Source organism: Diadema setosum, chromosome 18 (assembly GCF_964275005.1).
Source record: "Diadema setosum chromosome 18, eeDiaSeto1, whole genome shotgun sequence".
Lineage (NCBI taxonomy): Eukaryota > Metazoa > Echinodermata > Echinoidea > Diadematoida > Diadematidae > Diadema > Diadema setosum.
This window is the reverse complement of record NC_092702.1, coordinates 24,036,941-24,057,029: the sequence shown is the minus strand read 5'-3', so window position 1 is coordinate 24,057,029 and position 20,089 is coordinate 24,036,941. Positions and strand designations below refer to the sequence as shown.

The 20,089-nt window shown below is 39.0% G+C and overlaps 1 protein-coding gene across 1 annotated transcript; it reads left to right on the top strand.

Annotated features, from left to right (window-relative positions):
• Window positions 1-95: 95 nt before the first annotated feature.
• LOC140241536 (rab9 effector protein with kelch motifs-like) lies at window positions 96-19,611 on the top strand. The gene is made up of 8 exons (XM_072321271.1): window positions 96-131; window positions 1,427-1,649; window positions 2,919-3,071; window positions 3,717-3,875; window positions 4,561-4,710; window positions 5,937-6,086; window positions 8,059-8,313; window positions 16,601-19,611. The coding sequence occupies exons 2-8, from the start codon at window positions 1,436-1,438 to the stop codon at window positions 16,750-16,752; spliced, it is 1,233 nt and encodes a 410-aa protein (XP_072177372.1). The 5' UTR covers window positions 96-131; window positions 1,427-1,435; the 3' UTR covers window positions 16,753-19,611.
• The last annotated feature ends 478 nt before the right edge of the window (window positions 19,612-20,089 follow it).

Below are 20,089 nucleotides of genomic sequence, written 5' to 3'. Positions count from 1 at the left end.
TATTTTAGACAATCTTAATCAGTAAATGACATTCAAATTGTTGTTTCCATAGATCATTATAAATGTGTCGTTTCTATTATTCACGATCCAAGGACTACGAAGGAGTTCAGGAAAAATCTGTTTTCTTGGAGGTATCTTGAGTTTTGCCCCTGTAGTTACGGTCTACACTGTCTATCAATCTGTAGGAGCAATTGTACACTTGAATTGTTCCTTGTATCGGTGGGCTCTTTTGATGAATAGCTTTCAAGCGAGCGAAGGAAGCGTTCGTCGTACGTCGTAGATGAGTAGACCTCCCTAGTCCCACCAAATCAAATGGGCGTGTGAATGTGGCGTGGGCGCTTTACTGTGCTACGTAGGCCCTAGTGTTAACTCGTAGTCGTAAGACTAAGAGAAATTTCGTATCAGAGGCTCAGGTTCGTAAATTCGATGTTAATTCGTGTCTCCCTAAGATGACATTGAAATTCTAGACAGAATTATAAAAAGTAAAAATGGATCTCTAAAGGAGCAAGTAAAATTTAGTGAAAATGAAAAAGGTGCTGCTGCTAACAAGCGTGTTTACACTAGAAATTCTAACATTTTTCGTTACAGCTGTAACCGCTAGGCCAAACGTTAGGCCTAACAATATTAGATTAGGCCTACTTAGAAGTTAGAGTGTAGCCTAGAATAAATCAAAATGGTCTAAATTGCTAAAAATCTGAAGTAGAATTCTAAAAGTAAAATTAGAAGGTGAACATATGGAAGTTTTTTCATTAATTTTTCCAATTAAGTGACCATCATGACTAATTTTATGCACACTGTATTTCAAAAAACACAAGTAGGCCCTAATTCTAGATCTATTATAATGCCTGAAACAAATCTTGCAATGTTTTAACATTAATGTTTACAGTTTATAGATCATCTTACCACTAATACTAGTCTAGTCAGGTGCATGAGAGTGGAGTTGTTATTTAATATTGGGAATGAAATGGTCACCAGTCTCTTGCCTCTTGGGCCCTGAGGCCACGATATGATGATATTTCTTCCAATTACCAATATTGGCACTCAATGGTAGATGCATTTGGCTGATGTCAGAATTTACAAACTTTTGTTCAAATTGATATGATCATACAGGTACACTATGTAACTCTGTATAAGTGGATATTTAAGTTAAACGATTGATGCAGAAGCCACCATTTTATACTGTATGGTGATAACATGAGAAACTGTTGTTGCAACTGCCCTAAATGTCAAATTTTACTGCTTGTCAATCTTAAACTTTGAAGAGCTTTATTTTCCACCACGTACAAACCATTTGTCATATGCTGAGTTACAGAAATAGCTGACCTTTGAACAAAATCACTCTAGAAACTGTATGTAGAGAATCAATACCAGGTGGTATAAATGTGATAAATGAGAATTTTATGTGATTTTTGTTTTCTTTGTCTAGTCTTTCATCATGGAGCTCCACCCAATCTTGGAGAAGGGGGAATGGCTGGCCAAGCAGAACATGTGGTATGTGGTGTCAGCTAAAGGGCAGCACCCCAGTATGCGAGTTGGCCAGTGTTGCTGCCATCTCAGGGGCTCTGACACCAACAGCCTTGGTAAGCTGGCTGTGATTGGGGGAGCAAACCCCAGTGGGCCATTCGACGAGACACACCTACTTGACTTTGGTAAGAATTTGCCCCTTGCTTTGCTTTAACGCAAAGATCTGCCCAGGCAGAATGGGGAAAACATTCTTGAAATTGTTTGGTAACAAGCATTTTGTATGCACAACTTTGCAAATAATTAATGTGACTTTCATATGTATTCCATTTAGAATTATGGGCTCTCTGTCCTCGTAAGATCAACACGTTAAAGGTAGGGGATACCTTTTACAGACCTCCCAAAATGCAGCAAAACATTAAATATGAACCTCAGGGGACTTGTTTAGGCCACTGCTGAGAAATTTGAAAGTCAACAGTTATCTACAATTTGAATAATGCACAAAACTCAACTACACAGTAGTTCTGTGTGTCAGCCACACTTAAGCCTTTTTGTTGCAGTCTTCTGTATTTTTTTTTTAATCTATAAACACAAATCTAAAAGTATAAGAGCTGATGTAATAACATAGAGTGTGTGGCAAGAATGTATATAGAAATGTTTGTAAGTTTTGATGAACTTTCTTCAGAAAATATACATGATGGACACACATGCAGTGCGTGGGTCTGCAAAGATAACCTAGTAATGTACAGGTACTGAAATTTACGGTGAGCCCTGAAAAAAATTCAATTCAAAATCTGACAGTCAATAAAAATGTACTAAATGTTACCTTCCACTTTCAATACTTATGGGAGTTTCTAAAATGATACTCTCTTCAACATACCACTGTATTTATACAACTCTTCATTTAAGGCATGCAAATGGGATTCCCTACCTTTAAGTATTTTGACAGGACGCTTACTGCAGACATTCACAAGGACCTGTTGAGGGAGCTTCTGCATTTTTACGTAGAACAAATTGTGTTGTCAAAAGTTTATACACCATCTGATACCATTCATAGCGTGTGGTGTTGAAATGAAATATATGTTTGTCTATTTGGTTTTTTTTTCTTAAACGTGATTTAGCATGCTCCATGTGTGCAGTATTCCTAACTTGGACCATTATATGTTGTGGACCTTCAAAATCGAGGTTTTAGTTTTTTCGTGTGTTGGTTGGTTTGTTTCTATGTTTGTTTTCTTGTTTGTTTTATATACTCTGCAGCAGTGCAATTTTCTGTCTGTTGAGTTTGACAGTGCTGCAAAGTTAGGTTTTCAATGTTTTGTGCTGTAATGTAAGTTTGATTTGTATTTTTGTTTTATCATTCATTAAATCAATTCTATGCCTGCAAGATCTGCAGTTATTCAAAGCAGCAGTTTGTAGATAGAGTCTTGTCATACCCATACCTATTGTGATGCATTCAGACGAGTACGAGTGGGATGAGCCAGAGATGACCGGTTTCCTGGGGAGATACGAGCACGCGTCATTCATCCCCAGCAGTCGTCCAGATCAGATCACCATCTTTGGTGGGGCAGAGCGAGACAAGAATCTCAACTGCGTGCAAACACTTGATCTAGGTAGGGTTTGCCACAAAGTGATCCCTCTCCATCAAGAAAATCAATGTATCTTTGACTCCAGTATTTGTAGAGCTGTGCTTCTCAATCGTTGGGCTGTGAAGCTCTTGCAGGTGGGCCGCAATGTCAGCCAAAAATGAAATAAAAAAGATTCACATTTGGTCTAACTGGACCTAAAAAAAAAAAGGTTTGTAGGAGCTTAAGTGAGCCATAGGTTGAAAAAGGTTGAGAAGCGCAGTTGTGGAAGACTGATATGTCTTGTCCATGCTATACATACAAATCAAAATTTATCTAGGTGTACACTGTATGTCTAAAGCAGGATGATATAACCACACACTGCTCTGTGAGTCAAGAGAGAACAGTGAAGATGTCGATCTTTATGATACCAATTCAAGGATGCAGCCAAGAGCGATCATGATGCAGTGCGCATTAGGGCGCTGAAGTTGGTTGCAACATATTATATTTTAATTATTGTTCAACATATTGCATTTTAGTTATTGTATGATTTCAACATACATGTATATTACTGCATGCCAGTCATTCCATCATCATTGAGACAATGGTTTCAATGAGGAAGTTGAAGTATTTCTGCCAACATTGGTTATTGCACATGATTGGACTAACAACTTTATTCTCTTCCTTGCAAAGTTGCCAAGACATGGAGTACAGTACCCACCAGTGGTACACCTCCGTCTCCTCGCACCTGTAGAGGGAGCGTTGCCGAGGGCAACAAGCTGTACGTGTTTGCAGGTGGTCTTCAGGGACCGGATCCAGTCGGCGACACCCAGATACATGTCTATGATGCAGGTTTGTGTTCAAAGCCAGCCACGCAATTGCTTAGGGCATCCGTGCCCCAGCAAGGTATGGTATTTTCAGAATGGAAAAGAGAATGCTCTCTATGGGGGGGGGGGGGGGGGGGGGAACAAAGAGATTGGTCATCACTCACAGATTCTTTTTTTTTTTTTTAAGTATGTGATGATGTTCAGCCACATTATCTTATAGCTTTTGAGACACTAACATCTTTAAGACTTTCACAGCTTAGATTTTACCTTGTTGAACAATGCATATAAAATGAAGCCATATACCATGAGTCTGTATACGCCATATATTTTGCGAGTCTAAATTTTCGCGAATCAGGACTTCCCGACAGTTTCGCTAGTGGTTAAATTGACGAGCGTGGAGTCTTGTACCTGAATGGAGAAATTTATACGCGTACGTCACATTCACATTGGCATTAGAGTCAATATTTTCGCGTGTTTTTAATTTCGCGAATAGCAGCTGACTAGCAAAATGCGCGAAAATAAAAACCTCGTGAAATATTCGGCGTATGCAGTAATCTGATTCTCTTGGGATAATTATGTGTACATGTAATATGATTCCTCAAGGACCTTATCATGGTATTTTGGCAATCAATAGTTGTGGATTGTCTGAAAGGGTTGCTTGGTTTCCATGAGGCTGATTTTCCTTTCTTTTTTTTTTTTGCTCTTTGCAGACACCATAGAGTGGTCTCAGCTGCCATCTGCTGGGAAGGTGCCGCCAGCGAGACATGGCCACGTGATGGCGCTGTGTGAAGGAAAAATCTACGTCCACGGGGGAATGGCGGGAAGCACAATTTACAGCGACATGCATGAGTACAGCTTAGGTGAGAATGATGCAGAATAGGAAATGCCTGGCGGCAGTCCTTTTAGTTCACTACAACAGCTCAAGTGCAGTTTTATTTAACAGAGGCCAAAGACTGCTGAAAATTGGAGTTTCATGAAGGTCGATTATGCATTGGGAGTGTGTGAATCTCTGAAATGGTGTATGACTGGCCATTGGTTCTAGCAAACAAGTGAATCTATGGGATTGATTTCCATATTTATATTCACTTATATTACATGAGCATGCACTCTAATATAACCGATGGATATCGTGTTACCTTGGGTAAACCTATCACATACCATATTATGAATACATTATGTTACATGTCATGTAACATATATGATGTGATAAATGTTTTACATGAGGTAAATCCCAGAGAAATGTATGCTGTATGTGTCGGAAAGCGTATGACATGAGCAATCTCAAAGTATTTCTTTTGATACAGAAATGGAGAAAAATAGTGACAAGGCTGTGAGGTACAAGAATTAATCAATAGTCACACATGTTTACAAGATAATCAAATGTCAAAGTTTTAGTTTGTTTTTGTTTGTTTTTTCAATGGTTTCTTAGCATTATGTCCTATTTGTACCCATGCAGGGGAAAAAAAAAAAAATATGTGAAAAACATTCTTTGCAACAGGATTCCCTAATATGAAATTAGGAAACCTGATGCAAAGAATTTTTTTTTCCTGCATGGATATAAATAGGATGTAATGCGAAGAAACCATTGAAAATGAGACTTTCACAATTGATTATCTTGTAAATTATGTGTGATTTGACAGATCTACAATGTGCTGCGCCAAACAAGATTTCTCTACCTTTTGTACTTGTTTTGATACTGTTTCCTTTGACTCAATTTAATACCTTCTGTCGTGTGGCCTGTGTGGGACTGTCAAAATGGCAGCCCTATGATTTAATGCTCTCTACTTTCCTCAAAGAGTATTTTTCAAAATTTTTCTGGTCTTGGTCACAGACATGACCCCTCTGGTTATATTCTCCCCCCCCCCAACCCAACCCAGAGTAGATCTTTATTGGGTGTCTTGTGTGACATGTACCTTGAGCTGGATCTTTCAGAGTTTTCTTTTATTTGTTCTGCAAAATGCATTTCCCTTTGTGAGACTTCCTGAGTATTGTCAAATTTTTGTTTGTTTTCAGCCTTTGCTTCCCCTCCCCACCCCCTTTTGTGACAATGAAAGAGTTGAAGAATGCATTCCTTACCAATTTACAGACACTGGTACATGGAAGCTCATAAAGTGCAAAGGAGACATCCCCTCCGGTAGAGCTGCCCATGGATGTGTGTTCCACGGCAACAAGATTCTCATCTTTGGTGGTATGACACAGGAAGGAGCAAGTGATGAGTGCTTTGTCTTTGACACAAGTGAGTTATCCAACAACCCTTGTTTCTGAACTTTGAGTATGAAGTCATAGATATATTTCAAGTGGATTATACCAATCCAATGATATATCTTAAACACCTCATATCATTTTGCCCTGCATCAGCTGTCTAATCAAAATGCCACATTTTGCCTCAAAGAGGCACTGTTCATTTCCATTCAATACTGGTTGCCTTGGATGAACTAGTGTGTGGACTTCTTGCTCTTTGTGAGAAGCAAAGTGGTATCCTGGACGTGCACACGGCGCAGCTCATTTTCACATTATGGCATCAATTTGATGCCCAAGTCGAGCATCGTGAATGGTGTTTCTGTTCTGCAGGGGATGGGGAGACGGGATCATGTTCGTATGCCCAGCATATTGTCAGATTCCACAGTGGAAAGTGCTGGAGGTTGCAGCAAGTCTGAAGTAGATGGGTCATATTGCTTGCCTAGCCTCCCTTCCCCCATTGTTGATTGTTATTATTGTCTTTATCACAGGAGTATTTACAGTAAACCTCGGATAAGTCGACGTCGAGTGAGTCGAAAATCACTTTACTCGAAGCAAAATAAAAAGTCCCGATTTTTCCCTATGTATTTTCTCGAAGAAATATTTGGATAAGCCGAAGTACGAGAGTCGAATTTCGGATGTGTCGAAGTAAAACATTCAGTCCCTTTTGTACAAAATACACGTAGTTTACATCACTTGAGCCGAACTTCGAAGAGGATTTGTCTGGCATTCTCATTACATTTAGAGGAGAACAAAAAAAAAAAAAATCGGCATGTCGCAGAACGTCGAACCCCGTCCCTGACTTGCTGCAGGTAAGCATGCACACTCACCGTACCGCTCCGCACGCATGTCGAATACATACACATGTACCCTGTATACATGTATGCACACAGCACATCGATCCATACTTTATCCATACACACAGCACATCCACACTTTATCCATGTCAAGCCAGAACTCCTTGGTCAACCAATCGCTGCTTTAATATTTTAGTGACAGGCCAAGTGGGCGGAGCTTGTTTGTGCGTGCCCGGCTGGCTGTATAGTTTTGTTCAATGGAGGTGGGGTGGGCCTGGGAGAGTGTTTGTCTCGGGGAAGGTTGACAGAGATGGCTACCTATGTTGCACCATAGACATAGCACATCATACATGCACATTAGCGCAGACATTCTCAGAACTACGTTTAACTACTAGTATTGATACAAATTCCATGTTCAATTTAGAACAAAATAATAACATTATCTTCAAGAACAGACAAATTTGAACGCAAACACACACACACGCACACACACACACACACACACATGCATGCAAATGTACTATAACACATGTACATATTAAGTGAGTCGAAAAAAAAATCCGACTCTCGCGAGAGTCGAAGTTCACTTAAGTCGACGCATTTTTGTCAGTCCCTAGAACTTCGACTCATGCGAGGTTTACTGTAATTGTCTCATCATCAAAATCCTGTCAGTAATTGTAGTAGTCTTAAATTTGTTAGTACAATGTTAGCATGATGATTTAAATGATTCCATCATTGTTATCATCAACACTGTCTTTCTATTGATTTCAATCTTTGTCTCGAAACACTGAAAGTGTTTGCAGTTTTCATGTGTGGAGCACTGACAAACCTCTGGGATTATTATATTGGGCAAGGTTCTTTGTATTTGGTGGTTGCCACAAGCAACAACACTTGCCTTGTACTTTCCAGAATACAAGAAAGATATATTACAGAGCTGCAAGTTGCTAGTACGATTTTATCATATTCTGTATGATTTTCCTTGGTCAAAAATAAGAAAATATTTTTTCAAAAGAAAACTGTTTTTGCTTAGATTCAGTTTGGCATGTAAATTACGACTTCTGCATTAAAAGTATGCCTTTTTATTGTGTATCAGTATGTGTTTAGATCTGCAGAGGTTGGCAACCCTGATCTCATCTAGCTATTTTCAAATCATTTTCCCTCTGCTTTTGTCAGGGAAGTCGAGGTGGACCAAGTTTAGCCCCTCAGGGCCCCCTCCAGCCCCTCGGTTGGACCACGCCATGTGCCTGGTCACGCTGCCCTGCCCACGTGAGACGCCCCAGCTGTCATCGTCTAGGAGCTCTCAAAATGGGGCGGCACAGTCACAGGCCCCGTCTGGCGCGGTGCCCGCCGGTGACCCCGAAAGAAGTGCAGAGACATTCCTGTCATCCTGCGTGGAGGCAGTTGCCGAGCAGATGGGCAGTGCACCAGGTAGGGGAGGCAAGTTGGTACGGACTCCCCCGGGGATGGTCCTTAGCGTTACGAGATTAATTAAAGGGGAACGAAACCCAAATGTGCATGTGGATTGAGTGAATGCAGCAATATAAGTAGAACACATCAGCCCTTCCACAAAAATGTCAGTTTTAATGAAAAGCACACATTCTCTTAATTCATTACTGACATATGTTAGGGGTTATATTATTCCCCCTGCTTTCTGAAAGAGTTAAGTCAAACCCTCTTTCGTTATGCTAGAAAAAATGATAATATGTTCAATTTTCTTTATATGGGACGTCACAATGTGTTGGAGTCTTCTCATCCAGAGATGGCTGCAGCAAAATTCTTTTTTTTTTTTATATGGATTGTCCACTTTTCCTCAAACTTCGCTGACTAATTGTACTGTTAATATTGCTGTATTCCCTCAATTCACATAAATATTTGGGATTTACTCTACTTTAAAGAAAAGGCTCTGGCAGCAGTTCGTATGAATATCGTGATTGGCCTCCCAAGGCCCACCAACCTAAAGAATGCTGTAGACATTGAACACAAGTAAGTTGCCTGCAGTACTGAGAGAGATACACAGCCATAGCTGTCTAATGGGTGACTTTATCGGTTTATGTGGCAGCAAAATGGCGTACGGTGAATAGTGCTAAGGCAGATGATGAAACAGTGTGGAGCATAGAAAGAACAGATTTTGATTCATTAAATTTTCTATGTTGTTTTATCACAGACTTTTATGGTTACACCATGTGGTAAAAGTGCTTACAACGAATGTTGGGATGGACAGAGGATAGTACATGAGTTGAAAGTTGACAAGAACAAAAGAATACCCCCGATTTGATAGCTTTCTCACTTTTCTGCTCATCAACCCTCCTTCAATCCCGACAGTTCTGGCAAGGGCTAGTACCACATGGTGTACCACATGGCGCACCACATGGTGTACTCATGCAACCCTCCACCCAGAAGTAAATTTTGATGGCATGGCACCTGTTTTCTTTGCCAGTCCTTTTGTCTGTTTGCTCTTTCTTTTTTGGCCGCTCAAAATACCTCCCCTATTATTTCTCTGTGAGTGATGTAACATATGTCCATCTGATGTTGGTGCTGTCAACAATCTGGGGGGGGGGGGGGGAAAGGATGAAAATATAAACAATGTAGCATCCTTGCCAAGATGTGGTGAACAACATCACCAGGGTGACAGGACCTAAGTTTTCAGGGAAGAGAAGTAAGATGGAGGGAGAACATTAGGATATGCAATACCTTGTTCAATATAATCCTCTCTTTTTGTCCCTATGGCAGTGTCTAATCCAACTCTAGAAATGTGTTTTACAATGCAAGCAGAAATACTTTGCCCTAAAGACTTTAAAACAATATTTGGATGGGATCATGGCTGATAGAGAAATTTCAATTCTGCTAGAGTAGACTATTTATAAAATAATCACTTCCTTTAAGTGTAATTCCCCTTCATGTTCACATTGGCTTTCAAAAATAGAGTAAAATACAAAAAGAGTATAGCAGAATTTTCATCAAAGTCAGGTTTGGAAAAAGAAAGATGATTTTTTTTTAGTCATCTGACATCTATCTATGTATAATATACTAACATATGAAGGTCAAATAATGAATGTTCGTTGAAAATTTGTTTTTCAACTGAATAGGCCTAATATTGATGAGAAAAGAAATCAGCCTTTGGATTCTATCGAATAATGTGTTTTATACCATTTTTAGACTTAGTGGTGAACATACGCTAGTGGAATGAAAAAATGTGACAGTATTTTCAGTCCAGCTTCATGTGCATTCGCCAACAGATTTTCATCTCGGCACAACTCCTAATAGATTGCCTGTTTGAAGCAATTGTGAGACAGAGTTATCTCTCATTAAAGTATTCTCAAAGATCGTATTTTATTGGGGGGGCACATTAGACACAGAAAATAACTTGACATCCCTGAAAGTGATCCTTTAACCTTGGAAATACCCATTGGCAGAGATACTGGCAAAAGCATGGTTTTGGTGGTTTTGGTGGTTTTGGTGGTTGCCTAATATACAAGCCCCAAAGAGATTAAGAGAGGTAGAGAAAAGGCTCACATAGTCCAAGAGTATTAGTTTTAACCTGGACATTTTTGGTAACAAGCTGATTTTTTCAGGATAGGTCCAGAAAAATGTCTAGAATAACATACTAAAAGTCCTCATAAATCCTCCTTGAGCGTTTTCCGTAATCCAAGATGGCGTCCAAAATGGCCGCCATTTCCAGAAATTCTTATAACTTTTCAACCAGAGATCCCAAATACAAAATTTAAATGTCTAAATATATGTTTTGAAGCATGAAGAACTCAATAAAACACATATCAAGAGATGTTGATGCACGCAAGTACCGAAATCCAAGATGGCGTCCAAAATGGCCGCCATTTTCTGAAATTCTTATAGCTTTTCAGTCAGGTAACCCAAATACGAAATTTATATGTCTAAATATATGTTTTGAAGCATGAAGAACTCATTGAAACACATATCAAGAGATTTTGATGCACGCAAGTACCGTAATCCAAGATGGCGTCCAAAATGGCCGCCATTTCCAGAAATTCTTATAACTTTTCAACCAGAGATCCCAAATACAAAATTTAAATGTCTAAATATATGTTTTGAAGCATGAAGAACTCAATAAAACACATATCAAGACATGTTGATGCACGCAAGTACCGAAATCCAAGATGGCGTCCAAAATGGCTGCCATTTTCTGAAATTCTTATAGCTTTTCAGTCAGGTAACCCAAATACGAAATTTATATGTCTAAATATATGTTTTGAAGCATGAAGAACTCATTAAAACACATATCAAGAGATTTTGATGCACGCAAGTACCGTAATCCAAGATGGCGTCCAAAATGGCTGCCATTTTCTGAAATTCTTATAACTTTTCAGCCAGGTAGCCTAAATACAAAATTTAAATGTCTACATATATGTTCGGAAGGATGAAGAACTCAATAAAGTGCGTATTAAGAGTTGTTGAAGCTCACAAGTACCGTAATCCAAGATGGCGTCCAAAATGACCGCCATTTCCTGATTTTTTTTTTCCCATAATTTTGCAAGTAGATGTCAACTGTACACACTTGGATTGTCGAAATATACGTTTTGAGTCTCAAGGAACCAAATTCAGAGATTTTGAAACACAAATAAAGCACTTGAGCACTTCCAGAAATCCAAAGTGGTGTCCAAAATGGCTGCCATTTCCTGTTTTTCTCATAACCCTGCAACTACGTAATTGCGATACGCACTTAAATGTATAAATATATATTTCAAGACATAAGGAACCCAACGAAATACTTATTTAGAGATCATGAAGCACATAAGTACAAATGAAACCACGTAAGTTCTTCCCGAAAACCAAATGTTGCCCAAAATGGCCGCCGTTTGTTCATCAAAATTTGCTGTTTTTAGCCTGTTTCAAGAGACAAAGAAATTCAACATAATGTTCGAGATTCAACAACTCAGAAGGTCCAGTGGAATCTTTCCCTTAAATGTGCACAAAAACGGGTATAGGTTGGGTTGGATGCATCCCCCCCCCCCCCCCTCCTCCTTGGGGAAGGTGGTGGCCTGTACAATCATTATTTTCCAAATATTCAACCTGAAGTATTTGCACTTTGTCATTCAGTTGCAATCATAAAAATGCTAAACGTCCCTCGCTCGGCCCCTTTTTATAGACTTTGTGCACTTTTGAGATTAACAAATTTCCGAATCTGTCCTCAAAAAGTATGCACTAGATCTTTCACTTACAAAATGCAAAAGTTAGTTCCCTCATATTGAAGGGTAATTTGCCCTAACTCTTCAACCGCTCACTTCCCCCAATATATATTAAATCCCCCTTTTGATTAACAATTCCCAAATATTCCCTCAAATGTGTGTAAATGATATAATTATTTCATTTCTATTCAAGTGTAAAAGCTCCCTCTTTTCGATGGGGGATGGGGATAATGAGACTATTATTATCTACTCTTCGAGAATGGATAATTTTCTTCATATAACACCAAGGGTGCATTAGGCCGTTTAATGACGATCATCGAAATGCAAAACTCCCTCCAGTCGAAAGTGACCCCCCCCCCCCATCATCTACTAGCTCATTGCCTTGAATATAATAGTTTTTATTCTACTTACACTTTTTAATAGAAACAAAAATCTAGTATTTCATCAACAGAGCGCACCATAAAACTCGTAACCTGAAAAAAAAAAAAAAAAACAGAAAACAAATCTCCATTTTGTGGGAAGGTGCATCACCTCATACGCCTCCCCCGCATATTTCCATAAGTATTATTTTCTTACTTTTAGGACAAAAACAAATCTCAGATATTTCACCAAAGAGTGCGCTAAATCTCTGAATTTCAAATTGGAAAATACAAAAATTTCTGAGGTATGGGAAGGAGTATTCTCCTTTCACACTTCTCCCTCCCCGACACTTTCCTGAATATATATTTTTCCTCACGTTTTCAAATAGAAAACAAATATCGGGTATTTCACCAAATGGATGCAACAGCTCTGTGAAAATACGAAATTTTCCCTCGTGTGGGAGCAGGCAACCCTATAACCGCGCACTTCCATGATTGTATATCTTTTTGTTCCTTTTTTGATGGAAACAAAAATCTAATATTTCACCAATATGGTGCATCAGGATGTCTGAATATCAGGTCTGAAAATGCAAAATCTCCCTCATGTTGGGGGGGGGGGGAGGGGGAGGGGACCCCCCCCCCCCTCCCCCACACCCTTCCATAATCATATTGCCCATTTCCCTGAATACTACTTTATATCCAATTTCCTACTCTTTGATGGAAATAATTCAATATCTTACAAAATGCTTGCACTATGTATTTCACTTTCGAGTAAAAAAAAAGAAAGAAAAAAAAGTCCCTCGTGTGCTGGAGGAGTATCCCCCCTCCATGCACAAATAACTTTACTTTTCAAAGAATTGTTTTTACTTCTCAAGTGATAACTGACAGTTTCAACTGGAACTCACCTCATGGTAGACATCAAATGCATTGGTAATAAAAAGGGGCTAGCACTAAATTTTCATCTCATGTACTTAAGGTGACGAAAATAGACCATGTGGTAAAGGGATATTGCCTTCTAGTAGGCTTTCTGTTTAGCAACAAATCTGTTGGTGAAATATTTCTCTCGTAACAAGGACACACTCCTTGACGTTAACATGCAAATGCTTTTATTTGTATACTTTACACATAAGAACTATATTTTAAATAAACAGTTTCTTATAAAATATATTGACATTTATTTACATAATTGTGAGATAAAATTGGGACATATTGCACCCCATTTTCCATATAAGGAAGAGCTCGAGCGTTAAAATCAGCACATTCGTGCGTCTAATCTCTTAATATGTATTTTATTGAGTTATTCATGTTTCGAAATGTGTAAAGACACTTAAATTGTGTATTGGGTTCTCTAGTTAAAAGGTTATAAAAATTTCAGGAAATGGCGGCCATTTTGGTTGCCATATTGGATTACGGTACTTGTGTGCGTCAACATCTCTTAATATGTATTTTATTAAGTTCTTCATCCTTCAAAACATATATCTAGACACTTAAATTTTGTATTTAGGCTACCTGGCTGAAAAGCTATAACAATTTCAGAAAATGGCAGCCATTTTGGACGCCATCTTGGATTTCGGTACTTGCGTGCATCAAAATCTCTTGATATGTGTTTCAATGAGTTCTTCATGCTTCAAAACATATATTTAGACATATAAATTTCGTATTTGGGTTACCTGACTGAAAAGCTATCAGAATTTCAGAAAATGGCAGCCATTTTGGACGCCATCTTGGATTTCGGTACTTGCGTGCATCAACATCTCTTGATATGTGTTTTATTGAGTTCTTCATGCTTCAAAACATATATTTAGACATTTAAATGTTGTATTTGCGATCTCTGGTTGAAAAGTTATAAGAATTTCTGGAAATGGCGGCCATTTTGGACGCCATCTTGGATTGCGGAAAACGCTCAAGGAGGATTCATGAGGACTTTTAGTATGTTATTCTAGACATTTTTCTGGACCTATCCTGAAAAAATCAGCTTGTTACCAAAAATGTCCAGGTTTAGGCCTTTTTTGACCTAATGCTCTTGGACTAACATTGTTAAAAGACAAATCATAGCTCATTTGGCAAGATTAGCTGAAAGTGTCAAACTTTACCTACCTAGCCATTCGTTGCCTCCTTTACATTGTCCAGATTTCAGCCGACTCATTCCCAGGCATGGCTGTACAAAGTACCAAGAGTGACCAATGTGTGATTGACAAGAAGAATGTGATTATTGGTCAGTCAAACAATTAAAAGTAAATTCAATTTATGTACCTTAAGGAGTTTGCTCAAAGGCAATGCTCTGTCTGACACTTTCTGTAAGATGTCTTGTCCAAGAAATAAGGCAGTCACATAATTCAGAGAGAAAAGAAAGAAAGAAAGAAAGTTTGGTAAAGCAAACACTTGCATTGTAGTATGTCTGTCTCTGTCTCTGTCTCAAGGTAAGGGGGCTGGACAATGGGACAGTTGCATATGAATGCAACGCTTAAAGGACACCAAAGCTGGCATCTCAAGTTACTTTCTTGGTGAAAACCTCAAACATATAAGTGAAATTAAAAGCAAACGCAAACAAAGAATGAGGAGGTTGAGGCATTTTGTGGATAAAGTGACAACTAGAAGGCAATAATAAAGTCGTCATGATTGACTTTCCGTACATTGTTTATACTACATTAAATGTGTAATTTCTTCTGATTTCACTTTTGTTTGATAGTCCAACTTCATAATTTGTCAATGTCAATGTATATCTGCATGATGCATCCTGAAGGAGATTTAAGAAAAGAGCATACGTTAGGTCAGGTTAGGACAATGGCAAGGCCTCAATCCATGATTATGAAATGCCCCTGATATATCAGCATGTTGGGTTTGTTTGTTTTTTTTACAAAGAAAAAAAAAAGAGAACAAAAAGATTGACTCGTAAATGTCAGTCACTCATCCCTGTATCTTTTTTACTAGTATTTATTACCTCCGCCAAGGGAGGAGGTTATGTTTTCGTTACCGTTTGTTTGTTTGTTTGTTAGTTAGTTAGTTAGTTAGTTTGTCCGTGTGCAAAATAACTCAAAAAGTAGTTGACAGATTTGGATGAAAATTGCAGGAAAGGTTTAAAATAATACAAGTAATAGGTGGTTAAATTTTGGTAGTGATCCGAGAATTTTTATGGAATTTATGAAGGATTTTTGATATTTTGGCAGGTAGGGTCAATGAACTTGGGAGTTCAGGCTGTGCGCATTTGAGGTTTGCATGCGCGCACTAAAGTGCGTGCTCTAGTTTCTGCTGCAGCAGCAGCTGCTGCTGGGGCCAGGCGAGGCGCACCGTGCAGCTGAGGGTTTATGACATAACAAAGGCTTCTATATTGGGAAATCGGGCGACTTTCAGAACACAGTGCTATAAGTACGTATGGGTGGAAATCACTAATATCTCTATGGAAGAGCAAGATCAGTGGTGGAAATGAGCTGCATGCTTGGCGGAGGTCTGCGCTCTCAGAGTGCTTCTCTAGTTCATTATTGTATGATTAGGAGTAGGCTTCTGCACTAGTTTTTACCAATCTATGTGATTCTAAATGAAATGAAGACAGGTGTACAGTTTACAATTTCAAATGAAACAGTTACAGTGTATTCCACAAAGTTAATGCCACGTAATTATGGGAACTTTTGTGGGCCTTTAATGAAGGGCACATCAACTAGGTGATAGTTAGATCCGAAATCCAAATATTTTATCAGAGTGACTGTGGTAAATATTTCACCAACCACTTAACTCTTTGTTATGCATTGGGGAGCAGTTTGTTCTCACACAACGTGCAAAGTAACGTTTGTGTTCCCATGAACAGTGCTTATAACAAAGGTTAACTTTATGTGTTAGTCTTCCAACTAGTTAATACGATAAGAATATGGCAGGGCTGCACACTAACTCATTTTCCCTACTGGTCCAAACCTCAAACATACTGGTCCTGTGCTTATTTTTTTTTCAATTTATCCCAACAATGTTATTTTTGTTATATTACCTGTCCTCTGTCAGATCAGTAAATTTAGCAATCCATGAAAAGCTGCTGGTCCAACAGTGATTTTTACCACTCTGGGACCGTCGGACCAGTGTCAGTGTTCAGCATTGGAATTTGGGCTACATCACACAATACTCACACATATACAGTCAGGAGTATATTTTTGACTTGGAATTGACAATGAGCTATGTTTCGAATAATGTATATGTTGATTCTCGCAGAGACATCAGGCGAGGGCGCTGTTGGCGGTGCAGGAGCTGCTACGGTCATGGACAGCGACGCCACCCTCTGCTGCCTGGTCCAGGGTGGGATGGACACTCATGGAGAGATCTTTGATGACACTTTGCTGCTCCGTCTGGACAACATCTTCTGATGTCTGTCGCCCTCATCCCTGCTGTAGGAAAAGAGAGAGGCAGAGTTGTAGGATTAAATGCCTTGGATTTTTATAAGAGGATTACGTGGAGGTGATGATGGCTGCGTAGGAACCACTGCTATAGAGAGAGCTGCGCTGTTGGATGACTATCGTCCAGGTAAGAAGGCCAGACGCAGAGGGAGACATTTTTTTTTTTTTTACGGAGGTGTGTGCAACTTCACCTTGACCAGCGATCATCCTCTGACCTCAATCTGCTTTAAATCTTTCACCAACGAGGAGAGGTTGCCACAAAGTTAGTCTGGATTTTATGAGTTGCTGGAATCCACAGCACCTGGTATTGGTGAATCTGTGTGATATTCTGCAATGTCCTTCATGCAAGGAGAGAGAGAGATCTCTGACCACAGTTTGCTCCTTTGACTGGACAAAATTATCAGCTTAATCATCATCATCATCATCGTCGTTGTCATCAGTAGCGTGACAGGCAGTGGAAAATCTTGACCGACATGTGCATGAATGTCTGTATTTTTAGACATTTGTGTGTAGTATTGAGCCAATGAGATTCACAGTGCATAGCTTTGTCATTCTGGTATTGTCCCTCAATATTTTAATCAATTTTTGAATTGTAACATAGATGTTACAATTCACTGATCAATTCGGTGCTTAATTACATCGATGTTGGGCAATTTGTCAATCAGTTGCCACACACATGTTGTTATGTTTTCCGGTAGAGAAAATTACAATTTTCATGTAAGCAAATGGTAGATAACATGAAAAGATAAAGTGAGTGACACTGTTTTTAGCCCAAATGAACAAGGACTTTTTGGTGTACTATGCAGTATGGGAAATCATACGACCAAGGATTTGGAATGCAGTTGCAAAGGGAGCCATGGAGTACGGTACTATCTGAAGACTTTGTTTGGAATGCTTGCAGATAGTTACTACATCAGGCTGAGTAGGGGTTTTGTGACAAGTTATAGTGGTGGGGGACTACCGGTAATCAAAGTCCATGGCAGAATATTTGTTGAAAAGTGTTAATGGAATCCCTTTGACCAGTCCATGTTATGAAGATGTTGACTTTTGTTGTCAAAATATACCAGAATATTCTAGACTCGGGTATTGAAATTTATTCTGGGAAGGTATATTTAAGTCCCTTTAGCATTTCAAAATTTTCAGAAGGAAGAAACTTGTGTGTCCCCTCCCATCCAGTCCCTGTCTATAAAATGCCCCAAACAATGTTTTGCTGGGCAGCATATGCATATGTGCTAGGCAAAATTTGTGAGGCAGTTGCAAAGTTGGTATGTAAGTAAAGTGGCATGCCAGAAGCTGCCGCACGTCTTTATTAAGTGTGTAGGTGTAACAGGCAGTTCTGAGGTGCCATACAAATAAAAATGCACACAAAATGCTTTCGACAGTGTCTTTTCACGACTCTCATACTTAACTTGACCTCTGGATTTTAGATTTGACATCATTACCCATCTAATACTTCATTTGTGTCATTCATTGACAAAATGAAAAATAAGAGCAGGAAGGAGTGAATCAACTGAATACAAAAGGCAGAAAAAGGCTTTAAGCTTGTGACACTGGGTACAATGTAAATCTGACTGTCGCTTGCAGAATTTATTGGGGTAATCAAGAAGCCATAGCATCTTGCTGTGGTTTTGCAAACTGCATGTATGTATTCAGTGTCCGCAATCAACATTGGCACACAACAATGTGGATGTTGACAAAAGGGAACAAGGAAACAAAGCTAACTAGAGAAGCACTCTGAGAGCGCAGACCTCCGTCAAGCATGCAGCTCATTTCCACCACTGATCTTGTTCTTCCATAGAGATATCAGTGATTTCCACCCATACATACTTACAGCATTGTGTGCTGAGAGTCGCCCGATTTCCCAATATAGAAGCCTTTTTTACGTCATAAACCCTCAGCTGCACGGCGCGCCTCGCCCTAGCAGAAACTAGAGCACGCACTTTAGTGCGCGCATGCAAACCTCAAATACGCGCAGCCTGAACTCCCAAGTTCATTGACCCTACCTGCCAAAATATCAAAAATCCTTCATAAATTCCCCGAAAATTTCTCGGATCACTACCAAAAGTTAATCGTTTGTTACTTTTGTCATTCTCAACCTTTCCTGCAAGTTTAATTCCAAGCCATTAACTACTTTTTGAGTTATTTTGCACAGGGACGAACAAACAAACGAACACACAAACCAACGGTAATGAAAACATAACCTCCTCCCTTGGCGGAGGTAACAATCAGATTTAAGCAGAGGCAACTTACAATGTGATGCTCCTTCATTTCTTTGGTACATACTACCACATGCAGTACTACATTCAATTAGTTTTTCTGAATTGCTAGTAATGGGACTTCCATGTGATGTTAATAAAGTGCTGAAGATAACAGCGATAAATCAAAGTAGGTATAGAGGCACTTTCAGACAGTAGAATTAGCTGCTTTCATGCAAGGACTTAGGATGCAAATCCAAGACCATGTGAAATCATACGTGAATGTGGATGAGATTGAGGTACTGTCAAGATCTGATGAGAGAGTGGAGTCTCCTTCGATCACTCTATATCTGTGTAAACAATAGGTGACTTGGCAATTTGTGTTTACTAGTGGGTGTGTGAAGTTAAAAAGATTTATATACTTGTATATACATCTGAATATATATATACTGCTGATGAAGTATATCTATATTTTGGTTCTTTTAACACTTTCAATGGTACATATTAATATGTGTATTATCACAATTTTTTCTATTCTGCTCAGATCCTATCACCTTGATTGTACAGCATACCATAGTTTGACATCATTTTTGTGGGTTTTTTTTTTTCAATAAAGTGATATATTCCCAATTGTTCTTCAATGATCACAAATTACCTTCTTTATCCATTTGTGTGTGTGTGTGTGTGTGTTGTCTGTATCTGTGCAATGCCACAGATGGCTGTCCCATCTGTCCTTGTTTTGCAGTTAGTGTACAAAAAGATGACTCTTTCACTTTACGACCGGTGCACCCAGCTATATAGCTAGTGACCCTCTCTTTACATTATGCTGTCAATTTCCACAAGATTTCGAATTTGAGGAGTACTAATCCTTTTTTGTTTTGTTTGTTTCTTTACTACCTTTTCTGTATTTCATCTCCAAAACAGCAGTATGTTGAAAAGAAATAAGTTTTTGCAAATGATGTTATGATATCACCAAGGACAGGTAGTACTCCGAGTTTACCAGGTGAAATATATTATACAGTGGGCTCCCGCTGTAACGAAGTCCTCAGGACCGGCAGTTTTCTTTCCTTATATCGAAATTTCATTATAACCGAACATATAAACAATAAAAA